This window comes from Eutrigla gurnardus, assembly GCF_963514095.1.
Source record: "Eutrigla gurnardus genome assembly, chromosome: 1".
NCBI lineage: Eukaryota > Metazoa > Chordata > Actinopteri > Perciformes > Triglidae > Eutrigla > Eutrigla gurnardus.
Window position 1 is genome coordinate 36,693,700 of NC_139915.1, and position 24,789 is coordinate 36,718,488.

Consider the following 24,789-nt stretch of genomic DNA (forward strand, 5'->3'; position numbering starts at 1 on the left):
TGCTTTATTGGGGGTCTGGGGACTCAGAACCAGTCAGTATCTGGTGTGACCACCATTTGCCTCATGCAGTGCAACACATCTTCTTCCCATAGAGTTTATCAGATTGTCAATTGTGGCCTGTGGAATGTTGGTCCACTCCTCTTCAATGGCTGTGCGAAGTTGCTGGATATTAGTGGGAACTGGTACACGCTGTCGTATACGCCGGTCAAGCACATCCCAAACATGCTCAATGGGTGACATGTCCGGTGAGTATGCTGGCCATGCAAGAACTGGGACATTTTCAGCTTCCAAGAATTGTGTACAGATCCTTGCAACATGGGGCCGTGCATTATCTTGCTGAAACATGAGGTGATGTTCATGGATGTATGGCACAACAATGGGCCTCAGGATCTCATCACGGTATCTCTGTGCATTCAAAATGCCATCAATAAAATGCACCTGTGTTCTTCGTCCATAACAGATGCCTGCCCATACCATAACCCCACCACCACCATGGGCCACTCGATCCACAACATTGACATCAGCAAAGCGCTCACCCACACGACGCCACACACGCTGTCTGCCATCTGCCCTGAACAATGTAAACCGAGATTCATCCGTGAAGAGAACACCTCTCCAACGTGCCAGACGCCATCGAATGTGAGCATTTGCCCACTCAAGTCTGTGACGGCGACGAGCTGGAGTCAGGTCAAGACCCCGATGAGGACGAGGAGCATGCAGTTGAGCTTCCCTGAGACGGTTTCTGACAGTTTGTGCAGAAATTGTTTGGTTATGCAAACCAATTGTTTCAGCAGCTGTCTGAATGGCTGGTCTCAGACGATCTTGGAGGTGAACCTGCTGGATGTGGAGGTCCTGCGCTGGTGTGGTTACACGTGGTCTGCGGTTGTGAGGCCGGTTGGATGTACTGCCATATTCTCTGAAACGCCTTTGGAGACGGCTTATGGTGGAGAAATGAACATTCAATGCACGAGCAACAGATCTGGTTGACATTCCTGCTGTCAGCATGCCAATTGCACGCTCCCTCAATGCTTGTGGCATCTGTGGCATTTTGCTGTGAGACAAAACTGCACATTTCAGAGTGGCCTTTTATTGTGGGCAGTATAAGGCACACCTGTGCACTAATCATGATGTCAGATCAGCATCTTGATGTGGCACACCTGTGAGGTGGGATGGATTATCTCAGCAAAGCAGAAGTGCTCACTATCACACATTTAGACAGATTTGTGAACAATGTTTGAGAGAAATGGTAATATTGTGTATCTGGAATGAATTTTAGATCTTTAAGTCCATCTCATGAAAAATGGGAGCAAAAACAAAAGTGTTGCGTTTATATTTTTGTTGAGTGTATATATTTCTTTCATATTAAAAGCCCAGTAATGCTGTTAAACAGCGGATGTTTTCTATCAAACAAACAGGAGGATATTTGTCCGGGGACTACTTTCAGCGGCGGATTAATCCACATCTGCTGATAGTCTGGTGAGTATCTGTAGCAGTCAATGGTCTCCGTGGGAGATATATACTCAGTTAATACCATTTACTTCTCTTTTAAAAAAATGAAATCAAACTGATTTGTCAACTGAGAATTGATTCAGTTGAAAGTCTCTTCAGGAGTTTCATTATTTGTGCTCAATCAATTTAAATGAGCTGTTTTCCAACAGCTTGCGGTTCTTACACGTCTCATTGAGCCAACGAGGAGCGACGCTCCACCGGAGCTCATCGCTCACTTAGCCTCCTCCTCCTCCTCCTCCGTGGGTTCACCATCCATGACTCCCAAAGAAAAATCCATCCGTGGTCGCATTTAAATGTTCTCATTAGTCTGTGTGATCGACTGAGAGTCCTGGAGGCACCTGGAAGGACCCTCTGCAGGGACCTGGAAGGACCTGGAAGGTCCTGCACTGACCGGGTTTCTGTGGTTTTACTCATCGATGAGCAACGAAACGCAGCAATGTGTTTGTTTCAGCCACAAAGAGAATAAATCCATCATTTTGTTTGACCATAACGATCACAGATTATAACAGTATTTTTTTGCAACCAGGAAGTGACCATATTTGGACTGTGGAGGAGTGACGGGTGGATCTGGATCCATGTGGATTCTGGTGTTGAAGCTGCTAACAAAGTTAGCTTCTATAGTTCAAGGTCAAATTTACAGCTAAGTTTTAAAGTTATCTTAGTAGCTAACTAGCATCGGTAGCATGGTAGCAACCTGTCAATCAGCAGGTAAGCCCCGCCCCCTAAAGCATCCCCTGCTTTCTGGTCTGGTGGACTCTAAATGGACCATAATGTACTAAATGAACATCATGCTGGATTGAAGAAGACTTTAGACTAGAGACTAGAGAAACTAGAGATTGAGACCATAAACTCATGTTTACAATGTTTACTGAGATAATACATCAAGAGAGAAGTAGGACCATTTTCTCATAGACTTCTATACAACCAGAGAGGAGTCGCCCCCTGGTGGCCAGCAGAGAGAAGTAGGACCATTTTCTCATAGACTTCTATACAACCAGAGAGGAGTCGCCCCCTGGTGGCCAGCAGAGAGAAGTAGGACCATTTTCTCATAGACTTCTATACAACCGGAGAGGAGTCGCCCCCTGGTGGCCAGCAGGGAGAATGCAGCATTAAGGCACTTTAACTTCGGCTTCGCTCTTCAGAACTAAAGCCAATCAAATTCCACCTTGAGTCTGTTGATGTTATGACATGTTTGCAGCAGCTCCGAGTTTAAACGACACCGATTCACGGTTACATAATAGTTTGATATAATTGGGCGCCTGATTGTGTTTAGTATTCTCACCGGCGTGCCCCCCCCCCCCGCCTCGCCGGACCAGCTGAATACAAACATTTATTAATTAAGGGCTAATTTCCTGCTCCATTGATTCCCGCTCCCACGTTGCTGCTCTCGGTCTCCTCAGAGGATCAATACGAGCACGACGAACCCCCCAAAGTACTTACAACTCCCCCTATCGCGGCCGAGCTCGCCCCGGGAGGTTTGGCTAAGTGGGGTCAAAAAGGCAAAAAAACACACCGCCAGCTCGGCGGAGTATTGAAAAGAGTTGGACTTTCCCTGACAACACAGTTTTTAAATACAAGTACAAGTCGCAGGGAATATCACGTCATATTTGACACTACGACGACCACTTAAAGGGGCAGCGACGGCGATACTGGAGAAGTATCTGTAAATGATCAGTGATTGTTTCAATGCAAGACGATACAGGCCATTTATATCTTTTTATTTGTTTATTTGATTTATCTTCTTGTTTATCTTCTTACATGTACGTGTTATTTCTATTGGCAATGTTCTGCACTTTCAGCGTTGAGATTCTCCTCCTAACGATATTAACGACTTTCATGGCTAACAACACTAACGCTATTAACAACTTTCATGGCTAACAACACTAACGATATTAACGACTTTCATGGCTAACAACACTAACGATATTAACGACTTTCATGGCTAACAACACTAACGATATTAACGACTTTCATGGCTAACAACACTAAAGATATTAACGACTTTCATGGCTAACAACACTAATGCTATTAACGACTTTCATGGCTAACAACACTAATGCTATTAACGACTTTCATGGCTAACAACACTAAAGATATTAAAGACTTTCATGGCTAACAACACTAACGCTATTAACGACTTTCATGGCTAACAACACTAACGATATTAACGACTTTCATGGCTAACAACACTAACGATATTAACGACTTTCATGGCTAACAACACTAACGATATTAACGACTTTCATGGCTAACAACACTAAAGATATTAACGACTTTCATGGCTAACAACACTAACGATATTAACGACTTTCATGGCTAACAACACTAAAGATATTAACGACTTTCATGGCTAACAACACTAACGATATTAACGACTTTCATGGCTAACAACACTAACGATATTAAAGACTTTCATGGCTAACAACACTAACGATATTAACGACTTTCATGGCTAACAACACTTACGATATTAAAGACTTTCATGGCTAACAACACTAACGATATTAACGACTTTCATGGCTAACAACACTAACGATATTAACGACTTTCATGGCTAACAACACTAACGATATTAACGACTTTCATGGCTAACAACACTAACGATATTAAAGACTTTCATGGCTAACAACACTAACGATATTAACGACTTTCATGGCTAACAACACTAACGATATTAACGACTTTCATGGCTAACAACACTAACGATATTAACGACTTTCATGGCTAACAACACTAACGATATTAACGGCTTTCATGGCTAACAACACTCACGATATTAATGACTTTCATGGCTAAAAACACTAAAGATATTAACGACTTTCATGGCTAACAACACTCACGATATTAATGACTTTCATGGCTAACAACACTCACGATATTAACGACTTTCATGGCTAACAACACTCACGAATTTAACGACTTTCATGGCTAACAACACTCACGATATTAACGACTTTCATGGCTAACAACACTCACGATATTAACGACTTTCATGGCTAACAACACTCACGAATTTAACGACTTTCATGGCTAACAACACTCACGATATTAACGACTTTCATGGCTAACAACATTAATGACTTCCGCAGCTAACGACAGTGGGAGGGGTGTCACATGACTATTTGACGACCTGCAGCTGAACTGAACAGTCAAGAAATGAACTCCATTGTTGTCTGCTAATTACGTAGCCCAAGTGGAGGTTTGTCGGGACAGAAGTTGAGTCACGATGGTGCTTGGAGGGGCGGGGCCAAGACAAAGCCATAGTCCCGGGGCCTCAGGTTAGTGCTGCCTTGCCCAAGGGCACTGCCCCAGCGGTGGTGTTGGTCTGTATTGTCGTCCGCTGAGTTAAAAAACAGGAATCGGAGCTGTCTCTTTCCTTTCACGTCTCTTATCTTCTGTTTCCAGATATCGGAGTAAAACAACGCTACACTCAGAGGAAGCTTCTCGACAGCTCGTCGTCTTCCCGTGTTTATACCACTTCCTGTCGTTTAATGTGGCTCAGATTGATCTCAGAAAGTTTTCTATTTGCACACACAAATAATAAAATAAAGAAAAGTCAGATATTATTATTATAGATATTGACACACGCACACACACACACACTCTAAGAGTGTGAAGTAGAAACCAGGTGACAGAGGTTAAGCTCCGCCTCTCCTGTTCAGACTGAAGAGGCAGAAATACTAGGCGAATTCGACTTGATGTAGCCGCCTGCAGCGCGCTACCTAACGTGATGTATTGTGGGTTGAAAGCGATGCATGATGGCTAGAATTGTGTCCGACTTAGCAGCCGACTGCAATGACGTCACAGGGTTGCGACCATATCACGTGACCCAAAACATCGCGGGAACAAGTTTTTAAGAGGCGCTTGTTGCAGCGCTTGGCAGCGCGGTCTACGACGGCTGCAACTGGCTTGTCCACACCTCCGCTACAGCGGAATGGTTCTCATAGGTTAAAAGTTCAATGACGTGTGTTCAGGTCCGCACTTGGCGGCCACCTTGTGGTGAAATGATTGAATGATTTGCCTTTTTATTTTGGTCGCTTTGATCTCTTCTGTGCATTGTGTTGTGAGTCGGCCTATTATATGTGAGGTCTGGTTAATACAAACATAGAATGATAATACAAATATACTGGACTGGACTGCCTTCCACATGTTGCCTTACATGTGTGTGTATGTATATATATATATATATATATAACATATCCTCTTTGCTTTGCTGCTGTGTTCTATCGCTTGAGCACCATAGTCACGTTCAGTGTTGGGAGTAACGCGTTACAAAAGTAATGCATTACTGTAATGCATTACGTTTTGCTGTAACGCGGTAATGTAAGGCATTACAAAAAGAAAACTGGTAATATTTTACTCGGTACAAATCTCAGTAACGCGTTACAATGCATTTTAAACCCGAAATCAATTGACTCTACATTCGTGATCGTGAGATGGGCAAACGCTCCACTTTTGGAAAAGTGTGAAAGCCGGTCCGTGTAACTCTACACTATGTTAATGAAGCGCTGTTGTTAGCAGGCTCCATGAGCTGGACACCGACTCACGGAGCGGCTCCCGGTCGGTCAGAGCGCAGCCGAAACCGGCAGTCACACCGAGGATCAACAGCTGAGGGGCAGCGAAGAGGCGGAGGCTCCGATTCTCCCCGTCGGTTTGAACCGCTTTTATGTCCGCGTCATAACGCTTTTGGTGCGAGTTTAAAACAGTAGGTTTACTTCAAAACGCGAGCGTCAGACGCTGTCAGAGCGTTAATGAACAGTGTTTTAGAGCTCCCCTAAATGTCTCAGGTAGGCTTTCAGGTAATTTCACAGCATAACACAGCGCCTTCCGGGTCATTAAACAAGACGAACGGCAAATCTGGAATGAAAAATGGCCCTGTTATTTCATCCCCGAATCCCATTCATGAACACAATATCTAATATCAGTTAACGAGTCGTTTCCGTTTCTCGTTTTCCGTTTTTAAAACGAATAACGGGATACGAGTCATTTTCCGTTTTTCGTTCTTTTATTTTGAAGCGAAAAACATCACATCCTGCTGTGTAATGAGCTGCATTGAACACAAGAAGATCTATTGAGAACAACAAATCCATATTTCCTTTTATTTTGGCGAAAAGTAATGCAAAAGTAATGTAAAAGTAGTGTAATGCCTTACAATTCAAAGACAGTAATATTGTAATGTAACTAATTACTTTGAAATGACAGTAACAAGTAATAAATAATGCATTACACTTTTGAAGTAACTTGCCCAACACCAGAGGCGCTGTTTGTGAACAGGCAAGGCAGGCAACTGCTTGGGGCCCCGAGTTGCCAGGGGGCCCCCGAGACTCGCCGATGAGAATTGTGTGGGTTTGTAATCATTGTTTTGCACATTTTGTAGATGTATATTTTCAACTAAGGCTTTGTTAAAGTTATTTCTGTTATTTAAATTTGTATTTTATATTTGATGCCAAATGTGCAGACAAGCACCTTGTTATTTAGTTAGTTATTATATTGTTTTTATTGTTCTTGACATTTATATATGCACATTTTGAATATAAAAAACGTTGGTTTCATACATCTTTCGTTGGCGTCAGATTATTTAGAAGATTATTATTGTTATTGTTTAGTCAGAAGGGCCCCACTGAAAATTTTGCTTGGGGCCCCAACAGACTCTAGAATCGCCTCTGCCCAACACTGGTCACGTTGACTTTGTTGTCCGACTTGACTGCGTTTGGCTGCCGTCTCTTTTAGAGCCCGCCCCCTCAGACACCTGCAGCTCTCGTCGGCGTGATGTGATAAGTCAAGTCAAGTCAAGCCAAGCCCATCCTGAACAAGCCTATTGATCGACTTTCCCCCTCGACTCTGAGGATTGTGGGAGATTACAGGTAGCACGGCGGAGGCGCCTTAAACCCGCCGCCTTAAAAGACGCCTTGATTTGCACTTTAATTGGTAAACACCCGAGAAGAGAGCGACCTGCTGGATTTCTGTTTGTTTATGGATTTAGAGGACGGAGTCCGGTTTAGTTGTCTGTAATCTGGAAGTGAACTCGGCGTGAAAACCTCAGAAAAGATGAGCGCCCCCTACTGACTACTTCTGTTGCCTTTTTGTTTTGTTCCAAACAACAAACGTGTGTTTTCAAACGGCCCTGATCCAGGAGAGAATACTGGCTGTCTGGGAATGTCGGAGGCAGAGTCAGAAGCTGACATTTTTACTGAGAGCAGAAATATAGTTTTACTTCTAAAAGTCCAAAAATAGAAGAGAAGAGCAACAGTTAGACGTCAGAGAGCAGAGAAGAAATAAAACGCTGCTCCGCTCCGGCAGTTGGACTGAAATGTTAGTAGGGAACAGCTGGTTTGACCCTAATGACATACTGTGTGTGTGTCTATATATATACACTGTATATACACACACACACATATTGTGTGTGTGTGTGTGTGTGTGTGTGGGATGTGCATCCTTCTTCCTCGCGAGCTTGCTGAAAGTGGAAAGTTGAGAGTTTGAGTTCCATCTCTGCTGTCGGCGCCATCGACCGCCGCCTCCCGGCTTCCTCGGCTCCGCCCCCCCCCCCCCCTGGATCGCCCACCGGAGCTGATAATTACCTCCGCCGGGCCACAGCGCCTAAACAAAGAGTCGATCGGTGCGCTGCAGCTTTTAAACAAGAATAAAGAGCGAAGGTGGAGCGTATCACCCAGAGTTAAAGAGGTGGGAGGGGGGCGTTTGGTTTTTATTTAGCCGTTAATGGCCGAGGTGAGCGTTCGATGGAGTGGAATAATGAGGAGGATCGATGTGCATTGACCTGCAGCCCGGCCCTCCACGCTTCCCATTACCCCATGCCTCGGGGGTAGCCTAATCTGCTGCCTGAGTAAGAGCTGGAAATAACATTCAAGGGAAGCAGAAGCTGCAGAGGTAGAAAGCACTATTGATTCATGACATAAATACAAAAAAATTATTGATCGTTTCTAAGGATTGAGGCGTTGGTTTGGACCTCGGATGCTGCTCGGTTCCTCACCAGTCGTTCTTATCTCTGGTGGGTTGAGTTCTGCTATTATTGGTTATTTTTAAAATGTGTAAGGAGCCATTTAAAATAAGTCTATAGTAGCTGGAAATATGAACTTTATCTCTGGAAACATTGTGTTAAAGTCATCTTAGTAGCTAACTAGCATTGGTAGCAAAGTAAGCCCCGCCCCCTAAAGCATCCCCTGCTTTCTGGTCTGTTGGACTCTAAATGGACCTGTCAATCATACAACCAGAGAGGAGTCGCCCCCTGGTGGCCAGCAGAGAGAATGACAGGACCTTCAGCTTGGCTTCTCTTTACAGGACTGGACTTTGCCCCCTAGTGGTTCTTTTAGCTCTTAGCTGAAGGCCAGCGAAGTATCTGTCTTGTGTGAAACAGAGATGTTTGGACATTTGATTTGATGGTTGATAAGATGAGCTCATCACCTTCTCTGAAAAACAGCAGAATGATTGATTGTCACGATGTTATTGGGTGAAAGTGGACGGTACAAGCTGAAGCACACATTGTTTTCCAGGAAAAAATATTGTATTTTGAGATAAAATGTGCTTTTGTTAAATAGATGAACATTATGACTGGAGATGTAAACGGGTTAATTTTTCATTTCAGCTGGACTTTAAGAGAAGTGAGAGAGGCGGCGGGCAGTAGAGGCTGTTTTTAGGAAGTGGGAGGAACAAGCAGCCTTCAGCCTTCAGCCCACTAACATTAGTCACACAAACACTGGGTCACTATTTGCAAGAGTGAGATTATTTCCCATCATGCTCCTGGTGGAAATCTACAATCTACACTCGGCTCAGTGACACTAATTCTTCTTTTTCATTTAAAACCTTTTCACACGTAGAATTGAACTTCTAGAAGCATTTTTGTTCATAGATCTGATGAGTTTAGTGCTTTTTGAAGATATCCGATGCGGTCACTTCGTCACTACGACGGCGTATCAGAGCCAATGTAGAAAAACACAGAAAAAAACCGAGGGAGGGGAAATATTCAGAGAAAAAATTGTTACGACGCTACCAACTGGTAGCTTTCACTTGTCACAGACGATATAAACAAGTTGCTAACACCGGATGTTTGCCGTTGCTATGGCAACAAGTGAAAGCTACAGCTAGAATGTTAGCCCAACTGCCCCGATCAATAAACACCCATAAGATGACAGTTTGTCCTCATATAAATAAAACCAACAATAAGCATCAACATCATCACCCTAAGGACCTTAACGAGGTTAACGAGGCGTTGTCACACATTGGGATGATTCATTACAAACATACATGTACATTCATGGGACGTTAGCTAGCATAGATGCTGGTTGTTAGCATCGTAATAAACTCACACATTAGCGATCTTTTCTCTCTGAATATTGCCCCTCCCGGCTCCGTTGCCCCTACATTGGCCCTTATCAGCAGTAGGGTTGGGCATCGTTTGGATTTTACCGATTCCGATCCCGATTCCGATCCTCTGTTTCGATTCCTGTTCTAAACGATTCTCGATTCCGATTCTTTGAGGTGCAGGTCAACAGGTCCAGTGTTGCCACAGTTACTTTGAAAAGTAGTACTCTTGACTTCACTTAACTTAAATAATTGTTTGCATATTGTAATGGCAGTAACATCATGAATGAACATTTTATGAATATTGAACCGGCATTAGAGCAGCAAGGATTGGTTTTATGAAACAAATGAGCACAGTCCTCAAGTATGAGCGGCGTGATGACGAAGGGAGGGGGCGGGGCCAGCAAGCAGCGAGACATTTCTCCACTAAACACTCAAGAGAGACTCCGCTCGCATTTCAGCACAGACTGAGTTAGCAGGAGCTCCTTGAAATCGAGAACTTGTCTTGTTTATTCACACCTTTTCACCGTCACCGGGCGGGACCTGCTCTTTTAATGTGGTTGTGCCATGCTGTGACTCTAAAGGTTTTTCAAGTTTGACGTTGTATTCTTGAAAGTAGACAACACTTTGTTGTTAACACAGAGTGTACAACGAACCTTTATGTTGCCATCTTTTGCTGAGATGAAGTAGAAATAATGCGTGTATTTCCAGCTGATAAATGCGTATCTCTCCCCCTCCATTGTTTACGTTTCTGCCGGTATAGCGACTACACGCGACCGTCCGTGAAGGTGTCGGCTAACATACGTCACCCCCCCGAGACGCAAGAAGAAAGCAAATCTTTTTTTTTTACTGACAAAAATAGTAACGCGCCGTGTATTTGGATAAGTAACTTTAATCTGACTACTGGTTTGGCAATAGTAGCGCGTTAGACTACTCGTTACTGATCGTTCTATCGCGGAGTCTCCGCATGCCGGGCGGAGTAATACAAACAAAGTAGTACGAGCGGAGTAAAACAAACAAACTAGTGCGGACGTTTAAGAACCGAAAAAAAAGGATCGCAATTCCAACAGCTTCTTAACGGTTCCAGAACCGGAGGTTAGGATCCGGTTCCTATTTGGAACCGGATCTCGATGCCCAACCCTAATCAGCAGTCAGTCATTAAAGAGATGAACTCAACATCGGGCCTTTTGTTTTCATGAAATGCTGCTTGTGTCGCTTCAAACCCGTCACCTCTCACTGAACTGCCAGGAGCAGCAGATAAAAACACGGGACTTCCCATGAGGCCACGCTGCAGGTACACGGACATTCATGAGCAAATGACGCCTTTTGTTATTTCCAGAGGAGCGAGGTCACCGATCCCGCTGGAATCAACATGATGGACTCCGGTTTACCTGCCGGGTGTCAGGCAGAGTTTCACTACAAGACTTGTGTGTGATTAGCTTAGCTTAGCATAACGAGTGGAAGCAATGGGAAAGATCTCAATTCTGTGCAACCGGCAAAGAGAGATAAAAACAATCGTTTACGTCTCACTGAGCTTCAGTTAATGTTTTCAAAATGTCTTGAATGTGATTTAAATCATGAATAACAGCCTGAATGTTACTCAGCGCTGATATATGGTATCTATATGTTTGGCTGCCAACAAAATAATAATGTGTTAAACATGCACTGATATTAATAATAAAACAGGATTCAATGACGAGAGAAAAAAAGGAAGTCTAAACAAACAACGGAAAACATGGTTTTGTGTGTAAATGAGGCGTTGAAACATGAGACAGCTGTTGTTGCCGTCACCATGGAAACCACAGACTGAGGATTTCACATTAAAACAACATTAAAACAACATGATAGAGTTCAGAGGTCAGCCGTGGAGGTGTTTCACGTCTCGTGTCATCGGCGTGTTGCCAAACAAATCATACGAACAAACAAAACACCTCCATCTCCGGCGGCGGTTCTCAGGGGGGCCGTTGGGCTCAGAGCGACTTCCTGCGAGCGGCGACAGCCGAGCGCGGCCGCCACGACTCATTGGCTTGTAAATTGGGGGGAAATAACAGGAGCAGATGTTCTCATTATTCCTGCCGGGCATCGCTCCCCCCCCCCCCTCGTGCATTAAAGTGTGTGTGTGTGTGTGTGTGTGTGTGTGTGTGAGTGTGTGTGTGTGTGTGTGTGTGTGTGCGTGAGTGTGTGTGTGTGTGTGTGTGTGTGCTTCCTCCCATCTCGTTAGGGCTCCGTCTTCACCCGTGAGTGACAGTGTGGTGAAGATAAACGCCACGTCGGCGTTCGTCTGAAGGGGAAAAACAAAACCAGCGAATGTTTGCCGAGCACACACTCTCCTAAAAGGTTGCGTTCAGGGGGAATCAGCGTCCCCACGATCTCGTTAACGCTCACCATCGACGGCGGCTTTAAAAGGAGTCCAGAGCTTCGACTCTGCGGTAATTCCTCCGGCAAACAACGGTATCGGAACGCCGGTGACCAGGCTGGGATTAGTGCTGACGAAGGCCTTAATTGGATTTCCTGTGAAGTTAATTGAATTGGGCTAAACCTGCACACACACTGTGTTTGGGAGGTTTGTGTGTGTTTGCTCAGCAGTGTAAATTTGTTCCAGTCATGAATCACAATTCATTATAGAATGAATTAATTGAATAAGCTGTCAAAGGTCTAAAACCTCATTGAAGTATATGACGACCATCCTCTTCGTCTGTCATGTCTCATTAGTTCATACCATTTATTTCACAGATTTGATGCGAAATTTAACATTTTAATTAACTTGAATTTGGCTTTTGTTAATGCTGAAGAATGGGGGTCGGACTGGACAGCCTTGGCTTCTTCCTATGACTTTACCAACGAGTCCAGTGGGTATTTATTATGATCAAATTATTATATATATTCCTTTTGTTTATTAATTTTAAACTTTGTTTTCTAATCGTTAGAAATAAAGAAAGAAAAGAATAAAGATTCCTCCGAACCATTTAAATCAGCACGTGAAAACACTTTAAAGTGTTCAGTCAGTAAATGTTCCTCATTAAGGCCTTCTGGGCCTTTAACGAGCTGGAAATGCTGTTTTTCTGCATTTCGCTAAAAAACAAAAACCACCAAACAAGACGAGTCACGGACCAATGAGACGGCAGCGCTGATGAGCCTGCGGTGCAGTGTGGGTAATTAGGCAGCCCAGACTAATCAAGCGTCGCTCCTCCGCCTCCTCCAGAAGGAAGCACGGCGGCGGATTAGCAGCTGTGTGCTCGTTAATGTGTTGCGGTGAATCAGACTCACCGGCAGCTGAAACTCATCCATCTCTCACCTGCCGGCTCCCATCAGGTCCAACACCTGACCAATCAGATCTAACCACACTCGTCTGTCTCAGGATGACGGATCGCCAGCGATGAAGAGCGATGCTCGTCGGCGGTGAAATAATGTGGTTTAGTCCGTCAGCTGTGATTGATGCGGACCGGCAATGCGGCGCTCACGGCTCATTACGTGGCTTCATTAAAACCTGAAACACATCGTGATCAGAGCAACAACGGCATTAAAACAACATTACAGGTTCTACGACGTTCAGCATTAACACGGAATCACAACTAATACACGATGTGTTTGTGCTTCATGTCGCTCAGCACCGTTTTACTGTTCAAGTATCCATCATGCATACAATATTTTCTTTCTGTCATCGGGATGACGTTGGGTGCAAAACCAATGTTAGCTTTACACCAAAAATGTTAGCTTTAGACAAACAACAACGTTAGCTTTAGACAAAAAAGTTAGCTTTAGACAAACAATGTTAGCTTTAGACGACAAACCAACGTTAGCTTTAGACGACAAACCAACGTTAGCTTCAGACGACAAACCAACGTTAGCTTTAGACGATAAACCAACTTTAGCTTCAGACGACAAACCAACGTTAGCTTCAGACGACAAACCAACGTTAGCTTCAGACGACAAACCAACGTTAGCTTTAGACGATAAACCAACGTTAGCTTCAGACGACAAACCAACGTTAGCTTCAGACGACAAACCAACGTTAGCTTCAGACGACAAAAACATTGAATAAATGAAGAGAGAGAGATAGTCCTTTATTCGTGGGGAAATTTACAGCGTTACAGCAGCAAGACAGTAAAGATAAGGATAATAAATAATAAATAATAAACATGCATTAACAAGAAAGGTAACATTAAAAAAAAGATATTAACACTAAGACTATATAAAGAAAGTTAAATAGAGAGAAGTTAATAGACAATTTCCAGAATATATACAGGATGGACTAGATATTTACATTATAGACAGAAGTAGGCTATAAATGCATTAAAAAAATTAGCTTATTTTTGAATCAGGCTCCATTTTTCACTTCTACGATGATCATACAGCTGTAATGCAATGAGAGCTATTTTAATTGACTTGCGACTTTACCCGACGCACGGTTCAGGTCCATCCTGCATCAGATCTGTCTCTGCAGCGAGCTGACAGGAAGTAGAATTGAGGAGGACGGCGAGATAAGACAGCCGTTTATCTGGAAGATGATGAACGGTTCACGGGTTTGCATCCCCGTCTGGACTCCACACTGTCCCATGGCGTTGGTATTCGTGAGGCGGCGTCCTGTCAGAGATTGGTGAGTGTTTCCTGTCGCGGTGCGAGTTCATCCTGTCCGCCGCCTGATAACACCGGCGCGGCGGCCGGCCGGCTGCACAGGGAGATAAGGAGCTGCAGACGGCGGTTTACGACCACGGAGTCAAATGTCAACCTGTCACCACGGAGTAGGAGGAGGAGGAGGAGGTGTTGTGACGGCATCTCACCACGTTCTCACCGCGTCGAGCAGCCTCAACCACGGTTTCTCTTCTGTCGGTAGGGTCAGAACGAGACTGAGATGGTCCTTTAAAGGGGGTCAGAACGAGACTGGGATGGTCCTTTAAAGGGGGTCAGAACGAGACTGGGATGGTCCTTTAAAGGGGGTCAGAACTAGACTGGGATGGTGCTTTAAAGGGGGTCAGAACGAGACTGGGATGGTCCTTTTAAAGGGGGTCAGAACTAGACTGGATGGTCCTTTAAAGGGGTCAGAACTAGACTGGGATGGTCCTTTTAAAGGGGGTCAGAACTAGACTGGGATGGTGCTTTAAAGGGGTCAGAACTAGACTGGGATGGTCCTTTTAAAGGGGGTCAGGACTAGACTGGGATGGTCCTTTTAAAGGGGGTCAGGACTAGACTGGGATGGTCCTTTAAAGGGGGTCAGAACGAGACTGGGATGGTCCTTTTAAAGGGGGTCAGAACTAGACTGGATGGTCCTTTTAAAGGGGTCAGAACTAGACTGGGATGGTCCTTTTAAATGGGGTCAGGACTAGACTGGGATGGTCCTTTTAAAGGGGGTCAGGACTAGACTGGGATGGTCCTTTAAAGGGGGTCAGAACTAGACTGGGATGGTCCTTTTAAAGGGGGTCAGGACTAGACTGGGATGGTCCTTTTAAAGGGGGTCAGGACTAGACTGGGATGGTCCTTTTAAAGGGGGTCAGGACTAGACTGGGATGGTCCTTTAAAGGGGGTCAGGACTAGACTGGGATGGTCCTTTTAAAGGGGGTCAGGACTAGACTGGGATGGTCCTTTTAAAGGGGGTCAGGACTAGACTGGGATGGTCCTTTAAAGGGGGTCAGGACTAGACTGGGATGGTCCTTTAAAGGGGGTCAGGACTAGACTGGGATGGTCCTTTTAAAGGGGGTCAGGACTAGACTGGGATGGTCCTTTAAAGGGGGTCAGAACGAGACTGGGATAGTCCTTTAAAGGGGGTCAGGACTAGACTGGGATGGTCCTTTAAAGGGGGTCAGAACTAGACTGGGATGGTCCTTTAAAGGGGGTCAGAACGAGACTGGGATGGTCCTTTAAAGGGGGTCAGGACTAGACTGGGATGGTCCTTTAAAGGGGGTCAGGACTAGACTGGGATGGTCCTTTAAAGGGGGTCAGAACTAGACTGGGATGGTCCTTTAAAGGGGGTCAGAACGAGACTGGGATGGTCCTTTAAAGGGGGTCAGAACTAGACTGGGATGGTCCTTTTAAAGGGGGTCAGGACTAGACTGGGATATCCCTTTTAAAGGGGGTCAGGACTAGACTGGGATGGTCCTTTAAAGGGGGTCAGAACGAGACTGGGATGGTCCTTTAAAGGGGGTCAAGATAAAGGAAAGAACCCCTGAAGGCACAGCGTTGCCTGAGATTCTGAGCTGAGAAGTTAATGGTTCTAATGTTCTGATATGAGAGTAAATAAAGAGTCTACGTGGTTCCTCTAATTAAAACATTAAACCACGGCCGTGTTTTCCTGGATACGCTGAATTAAAGTGGCGGCGTTACTTCCTGTCACAGATCAATCACATGAACTCTCATTACCTGTGTGGTAGTTTGGTGGAGATAAGAATGACTTGAATCAGGGGGGGGGGGGGGGGGGGTGTTTCCATGGGAACGCTGGGATTCCTTCATTCGCTCGCTTTGAAACTCTGCTGGTCCAGACGTTCTGTTCTCAAGTAATGATTCTACTTCTTTACACTACTGAAATGTACTCTTAGTAGAAAGTAGACGTACTTTTGAAGTACATTTCTACTGGCATATTAATAAGAAAATAATAACCTATAATTCCCCTTGAATGCATTATAACTGAAGTACTATTTTAACATGAACCCATTTAGATTCTAAGGATTTCATGACCTTATATGGAGTGTTGATGGAGCAGCTACAATGTTAGCGTAGCCTAGCACCATCAACCAGACTCCATTCAGAAAACCAGCGTTTTAACAGGAGTTATCTTGTGGTCTTGCAGACAGACCTAACAAAGCATGACTCAGCACTTTTTACTGATCACCATCATGATGGAGTTATTTCAGCATCCTTTTCATCTGGTTATTGATATTAAATCACAGATCAATACTTGATTTTGGGTCCTCCAGCTTTGAGTACATCATGGAGTGGATGAAGAACAGTGATGTGGTTTATAGTCTCTGCTCACTGAATGAACCACTACATGTGAACTGTAAACCCTTTGGACCCCCCCCCCCCCCCCCCCTGGGATTCTGATGCTCTGGAAGGCCTCGTGATTGATGGCTCCGCCGTCGGCGAGCTGTCGGCTTCCATCGGCGGCGGAGATCTGCGGCTCGCCGTCCTGAATACCAAACGGCTCTCGACCTTCTCAGCTGAGACTCACGTGGAAGCAGTGATGTGGATCCTGGATAGAGTCTGTTTGGGGCTCTGAAGGACTCCGGGACTGTGGATCCTGGATAGAGTCTGTTTGGGGCTCTGAAGGACTCCGGGACTGTGGATCCTGGATAGAGTCTGTTTGGGGCTCTGAAGGACTCCGGGACTGTGGATCCTGGATAGAGTCTGTTTGGGGCTCTGAAGGACTCCGGGACTGTGGATCCTGGATGGACGATCCGTAGACCGCCTCGGGACGACTTACGACCACGAAGGATGCGTCCTCCACAGGAAATATGGTCACTAGCTCTGTCACACACACACACACACACACACACACACACCAGCTGTTGTTGCTGACACATGAGAACGACCATAATTTGAATTTCAAAAGCGCCGTGTACAGTTAGGTGACATGACCACACACTCACACACACACTCACACACACTCACACACACACTCACACACACACACACACACTCACACACTCACACACACACACTTACACACACACTTCCTCCCTCTCGCTGTGTGTGTGGTTGTCCCGTCCAGCTGGGGGGTCACAGAAAGGTCACAGCGGCTGCAGGCGTGACTCACCGTTTTATTTGACAGCGTCCATGCCAGCGCCTCCTCCTCCACGCCTCCTCCTCCACGTCTTCTCCTCCACACCTCCTCCACGGCATCGCCTCCTCCATGGCGTCGCCTCCTCCACGCCTCCTCCACACGGCATCGTCTCCTCCACGCCTCCTCCCCACAGCATCGCCTCCTGCACGCCTCCTCCACGCCTCCTCCACAGCGTCGCCTCCTACTCCACACCTCCTCCACGGCATCGTCTCCTCCACGCCTCCTCCACACAGCATCGCCTCCTGCACGCCTCCTCCACGCCTCCTCCACAGCGTCGCCTCCTACTCCACACCTCCTCCACGGCATCGCCTCCTCCATGGTGTCGCCTCCTCCAGGCCTCCTCCACACGGCATCGTCTCCTCCACGCCTCCTCCATGGCGTCGCCTCCTCCACGCCTCCTCCACACAGCATCGCCTCCTCCACGCCTCCTCCACGCCTCCTCCACAAGGCATCGTCTCCTCCACGCCTCCTCCATGGCGTCGCCTCCTCCACGCCTCCTCCACACAGCATCGCCTCCTCCACGCCTCCTCCACGCCTCCTCCACGCCTCCTCCACAGCGTCGCCTCCTCCTTCACACCTCCTCCACGCCTCCTCCACAGCGTCGCCTCCTCCTCCACGCCTCCTCCACAGCGTCGCCTCCTCCTTCACACCTCCTCCTCCACAGCGTCGCCTCCTCCACACCTCCTCCACGGCATCGCCTCCTCCACACCTCCTCCACGGCGTCGCCTCCTCCACGCCTCCTCCACAGCGCCTTCTCCTCCACAGCGCCTTCTCCTCCACTGTGTCGCCTCCTCCACGGCCCCTCCTCCTCCTCTCAGACTCAACGTGCTCCTTCCTTCGCGACGCCCGTCTGGGCTTCCATACACGCCGTTCTGGGAGGAACAGCTGCATTCTGGGAGATTATTTCTGGAGCCTAAAAGCGGGTGAATCACTGCACAAGTGATCTTTTAGCACATTAAGCTGCAGGTAACCTTAGCAACAGTGTTCATGCCTCACACATCACCTGTTAACGGGGTGGAAGGTGATGAAGAAAACAAGCAGCCCTTTAAATACGTGACGGGAGGAGACAGGGACCCGGACTCGTCTGCCGACTCGGTCAAACAGACACGGGACTTTCACCCACTTTCGCCGCCGTGACGCTGTTCCTGTGTAAACCCCCTCGTCAGGAACTCTTGTGTGTGTATGTGTGTGTGTGTGTGTGTGTGTGTGTGTGTGTGTGTATGTGTGTGTGTGTGTGTGTGTGTGTGTCGGAGCTGACGGAGATCTGCATGTTAACGGATCTGAAATGGATCTCAGAATGAGGCTGAAAACGATCCTAATAACCGCCGGCCGCGTTCCAAACCGATCGGCTCGGATCGTCCACACCGTCACGGCATTTATTAAGTTACGTAACGTAACGTTGTATGTGGAGTTCATGGTCCCGTTATAATCAGGTCCTGTGGTGGTCTGAGGGGGGGCTAAGTCACCGGAACCAGATACCAGGAGGTCCCGCCTCCTCACCAGAACCAGATACCAGGAGGCCCCGCCCCCTCACCAGAACCAGATACCAGGAGTGGTTCTGCTGAGGAACAGTGATGAACTGAACCTCAGCCTCTTCTTCTTCAGCTCCTCGTCCTCTTGAAGTCCAGACGGAGGACGTTTACGTTCCAGCTCCACTCTGACTAGCTTTGTTGGAGGGCGGGGCATATATTATGCTAATGAGTTACTTGGTGACATCAGGTGGTTCCACCAGGATCTGGGAAAAACCTGCGAGACGACAAAAGCACAAGGACTCATACTTGAGTCCTTGAAGTGTAGAGCAGCATAACTAAGAGCCGGTCCAGGGTAGACCTGAGCCAGGTCCAGGGTAGACCTGAGCCAGCCCTAAGTGTATGTGTGGGAACGGTGTCTGCCTCCCAAACCACAACCAGAAGAGCCAGAAGGAGCTTGATGGCTGAAAGCTCTGGAGACCCTAGGAACCACAAGTAGCCCTTTATTGTGGAGCGTAGTGGTCTAGCAGGACAGTCGGGTTTAATGAGCTCGTTAAGACATGATGGTGACGGACGAGCCTTCAGAGCTTCAGAAGAACATTCTTCATCTCAGACTCGTCTCTTCACTTTCACAAACAGAAAGCTCCCTTTAATAAGAGAACACTGTTCAGAATCAATACCGTCTCATTGGGTTTGAGACCCGATCCTGTCTCTGCCCCCCCCCCCCCTGACGTGAGCTCCTTCCCCACAGGGACCAGCCGTTGATCTGGTGATGTGGCTCCGCCGGCTGCAGGACGCCAGACGTTCATATCCATGATCACATTGAGTGGAATTGAAAACTGAGGCGAGACAATCAGTTTTCATTACGGAAACATGATTGAGTCGAGTTTCTTTCTCGGGTCTCAGCGTGGTCCCAAATCAGGGTCTACGCCGAGAACCAGCACGAAGCCGTCCGCCAGACTCCAAAGTTCTCATCACCACGTCTTCGTCTCCACTCGCCAACTCGTCATCGTATTTCATCTAAACACGAGCTTCCACATCCGACCAGGGGTCTTCAACGTTTTCAGGCCAAGGACCCCCGGGGCCTATAGAGACCCGGTGGAGGGACCCCCAAGGCCTACAGAGACCAGGTGGAGGGACCCCGGAGGCCTACAGAGACCCGGTGGAGGGGCTGCCACACCAGTGATGATTAGCTGCCGTTTGCTGAGGTTTTTTTAAATGGCTCTCTGAGACGCCATTAGCTCCGGCCTGCTGGTTGACTGAGTGGCGTTGGCGAGGAGCCGCCTGGCACGCCGACAGGAAACACACACATAAATCCACCGGGACCAGGGCTCGCCGAAACACCGGCGACATACTTGACGACAGAGTGAAACGCGGAGCGGGACGTCTGGATTGTGTGCAGCTGTCAGACCGTGATGGACCGTAGATTCGGTCAGTGAGCAGACTGAACACATGACTGGACGTTAGCGTCCCAATCATTTGTTAGAAGACACATTAAGACACAAGGAGCTCTATAAATATACAGTTATTCCACATCTGCTGGCTGCTGTGGTGATGCCTCTCTTCCAAACACATTTAAATGTATGGAAATCTTTGTTCCCTCGTATGTTTCCTCTCAGCCTCCATTATCCAGAGACCTGTCTGTCTGTCTGTCTGTCTGTCTGTCTGTCTGTCTGTAAAGGCTGGAATGATCTGTGGCCACGTCAAAGCGAGCTAAAAGCTTTGCTCGCCATCTCTTCACCACCCGATAATGACCTGTCAGACCGCCGTGAGAGGCAGAGGGCACTTAACCACGGAGCGGTCGGAGGTAATGGACGGCAGCACAACAACGTGACGTCGGTTCTAACGGACGTAGCGCTTCACTGCAAATATCTTAAAAACACGAATACAACAGAATCACACTCGCTTCTTTCTACAGAACGTTTCCATTTAATGAGCCGGATGATTTCAGACCTGACATCTGCCTGAACCAGGAGGCAACCTCCGATCTGAAGAGTGAAGCCAACACTGAAACGCCTTAAACTGTCATCCTCTCTGCTGGCCACCAGGGGGTGACTCCTCTCTAGTTGTATAGAAGTCTATGAGAAAATGGTCCTACTTCTCTCTGCTGGCCACCAGGGGGCGACTCCTCTCTAGTTGTATATAAGTCTATGAGAAAATGGTCCTACTTCTCTCTGCTGGCCACCAGGGGGCGACTCCTCTCTGGTTGTATAGAAGTCTATGAGAAAATGGTCCTACTTCTCTCTGCTGGCCACCAGGGGGCGACTCCTCTCTGGTTGTATAGAAGTCTATGAGAAAATGGTCCTACTTCTCTCTGCTGGCCACCAGGGGGCGACTCCTCTCTGGTTGTATAGAAGTCTATGAGAAAATGGTCCTACTTCTCTCTTGATGTATTATCTCAGTAAACATTGTAAACATGAGTTTATGGTCTCAATCTCTAGTTTCAAGTCTTCTTCAATCCAGCATGATGTTCATTTAGTACATTATGGTCCGTTTAGAGTCCACCAGACCAGAAAGCAGGGGATGCTTTAGGGGGCGGGGCTTACCTGCTGATTGACAGGTCGCTACCATGCTACCAATGCTAGTTAGCTACTAAGATGACTTTAACACTTCATGGACTTGCTTGTTTCTTTTCTCCGGCCGGTTTCTCCCTGGACTTCCGTTTTGTTTCCTGTTCTTGGGGCCGTTAGTTCACCCTGAAATCCAGCTTCATATTTCTGGAAGTATCCGTCTCCATGTCGCTGTGTGCAGCGATAAACGGTCCATGGTTGTTATCATCTGCTCTACATTTCCTGGTGTTGCACTCACACAGCTGTTAGTAGCGTTGAACTGAGCTCATTCCCCCGCTGTCGGACCAGTAGGGGATCGTCCTCTTTCATGTTAATTCTTTACTAATTCACTGATTGCTGAACTTTAATGAAACCAGGCAAATATTAACCCGTGTGATGGCACTGTTTATTAATTGTTCTTTTCTGCTCATACAGAATACTGTACACGGAGAGAAATAACAGGAAAAACCCAGAGGCTACTTTGTATTTAGTCCAAAATGGTAATTAGGGATGCTTTCAAGTTTTTTACGATTCACCTCGAGGGGAACACGAACAAAATGTCAATAAACAGCCTCACTTCTGTTATTTCAAAAGATATTTGTGACTCACAGAAACACTGGGCCAGCGATCGATTTTCCACGCTTCTTCTGACGCCGGAGGATGAGCTTCACCTGCAGGGAGACGCTCCTGGAAAGTCAAACCCTCGGGGTGAACGGATTACTGTTAAAAACCCTCCACCAATGAGACAAAAAGTTCAACCGTGTAATTCTCAAAGCACTCGCATCCCTTCAACTGTGCTGCCGAGCAAACGGCGTCCCGGCTCTGTCGTGCTATTAGCTCGTATTTAAATGAGGCAATATGCAGATATTTGGTGCAAAATCGGTCCATTTCCATGCAAATGAGCCTCGTTGCGAAACAAATGCTGCTATGATGCAACGATGGAGCGTCTGTAGAGTTGGTGTTAACAGAAGCATTTAGAAAAGGGGGGTCTGCATCTTAAATGTGAAGCCAAAGTCCTTAAACTGTCACTCTCTGCTGGCCACCCCTGGTTGTATAGAAGTCTATGAGAAAATGGTCCTACTTCTCTCTGCTGGCCACCAGGGGGCGACTCCTCTCTGGTTGTATAGAAGTCTATGAGAAAATGGTCCTACTTCTCTCTGCTGGCCACCAGGGGGCGACTCCTCTCTGGTTGTATAGAAGTCTATGAGAAAATGGTCCTACTTCTCTCTTGATGCATTATCTCAGTAAACATTGTAAACATGAGTTTATGGTCTTGATCTCTAGTTCCAGGTCTTCTTCAGTCCACCATGGCGTTATTGTGTATAAGCGGCGAGCAGAGCGCCGACACACAGAGCTTCAGTGGCCGTCGAAGCCGTGACCTTTCTGCTTCGCAGCGGACAAAACCGGCGACCTGCGATGACGAAAGGCTTCAGAAAATCCATGAGGGGAGAAAAAAAATCAAAGGACCCCCGGCACAGTCTGGATAAAAGAACAGTGCTTTCCTTTTGGAGATGACAGCATTAACATCTGGGTTTTACAACGGAGCCACATCACATGAAGGCTTTCAGTCGGGTAACGGGGAGTCTGTCAAACCAGCAGAGCTACTGGTTTTACACTTTACTTGCCCTTTCATCGCCACGAAACAAAACACGGAGTTTGTGCTGCAACGGACAGAAGATGAAGGGAAAAAACAAAGAAGACAAGAAAACACTTTTATTAAATAAAGTCATACAACAATGCATAATGTAGACGAGAGGATTTCAATGTTTTCAGAGAGATTTCTATTTGCTTAAAGGAGTCATCACCTGGAAATCGCAATTTCTCTTGTTAAAACATGCATATCTGTGTTTGACCTCAGTTGAAACTTGCCTGAAAGGCTGGAGTTTGAAAGTGGCGCCGTTTTTTCGCTTCTGCTCTTTTTCCGAACAGGAATAGCACACAAGGGTGTGCATTCCTAAAGCACGAGATTTTGATTCTGCGCCTTCGGTGACGTCACCGTGGCGGCTACTTGCATAAGCCCACCCCTCTTTCACCACCCAACCCCGCCCCGTCCGCTACCTGAAATCGCCGAAGCGCCGCCATTATGTTTTGGAGTCTGCATGCAGGCAAGCCCCCCCGGCTCTGTCCTTCCTGCGGCGAATCAACGCGCGCCTCATTACATATTATACAATGCACATCCGGACCAGTCAAAACCTCGCGCGTAATCTCGCGTGATAAAATCGCGGTACGAAAAAGGGTCAGAACAAGCTCAATGTTTGATTAAAATTTTTTTTTTTTTTTCTAATAAGTTTTACGAATTGATCCAAAGCGATCCAAGGGGGGCTGGATACGTATAAAACCAGGTGATGACTCCTTTAAAATAGGTTGTATTCATGTTCAGGTGGATATCCAGACATATTTTTTTAATTTTTTTGTTTTTACAAATGCTACTTAGCTACTAAGATGACTTTAACACTTAGCTGTAAAGTTGAACCTTGAATCATGAAGTTAACTTTGTTAGCAGCTTCACACCAGAATCCACATGGATCTAGATCCAGTGAGGGCGCTGGTGTGTTCATCAGATCCACCCGTCGCTCCTCCACAGTCCAAATATAGTCACTTCTTTCTACTGGTTGCAAAAGAAACCAAGATGGTGACAGTCAAAACGCCGAACTGGAGGCTTCAACACCGTAGTACACAAACCAACGGGTGATGTTACCATGGCGACGTCCACCTCTAATAAAAAATGTTTTTGTATAACTGTGTCCAAGCTCCGCGTGGCCATACAAACACACTGGGAAGGATCCAGCTTGATTCGGGGTCATTATTGTTTTTTTCAAAGCAAACCTTTATTACACATGCAGCAGATATAATAGCTGGTTTCCTGCTCGGTTGTTATGGAGCTCTGCATAGAAACGAACAGAAAGATGAGAGAGAAGATGAGGCAGAGTCGACTGAGTGGCGGAGACAAAGACATCTTTTGTCTTTGTTTCAGGAAAAATAAAAAAGCTGGATGTAAACACCCCCGTCCTCCGTCTGCTGCAGCGCCAACGGGAATCAATGATTCTAATTATCTCGTAGCCGGGGTTTTATTCCAACACAACGGGGTCCCAAGGTCTCCAAACCCGGATCGTTTTCTCTCTCGCCGAGCAGAAAATCACAACGAGGAGCGCTTTACAAACACCTGTTAAAT

General features: G+C 46.6%; 1 protein-coding gene across 1 annotated transcript in view; it reads right to left on the reverse strand.

Moving 5' to 3' along the window:
* Positions 1-14,357, reverse strand: part of LOC311018678 (para-nitrobenzyl esterase) — a 27,560-nt gene extending 13,203 nt beyond the window's left edge. The window contains exons 1-2 of the mRNA XM_084017695.1: positions 14,224-14,357; positions 13,093-13,312 (exon numbers count right to left, since the gene is read on the reverse strand). Of these exons, the coding sequence (XP_083873821.1) occupies positions 13,093-13,109 (17 nt within the window). The 5' untranslated portion in view covers positions 13,110-13,312; positions 14,224-14,357. The remainder of the gene's footprint in view (positions 1-13,092; positions 13,313-14,223) is intronic.
* Between the last annotated feature and the right edge of the window lie 10,432 nt (positions 14,358-24,789).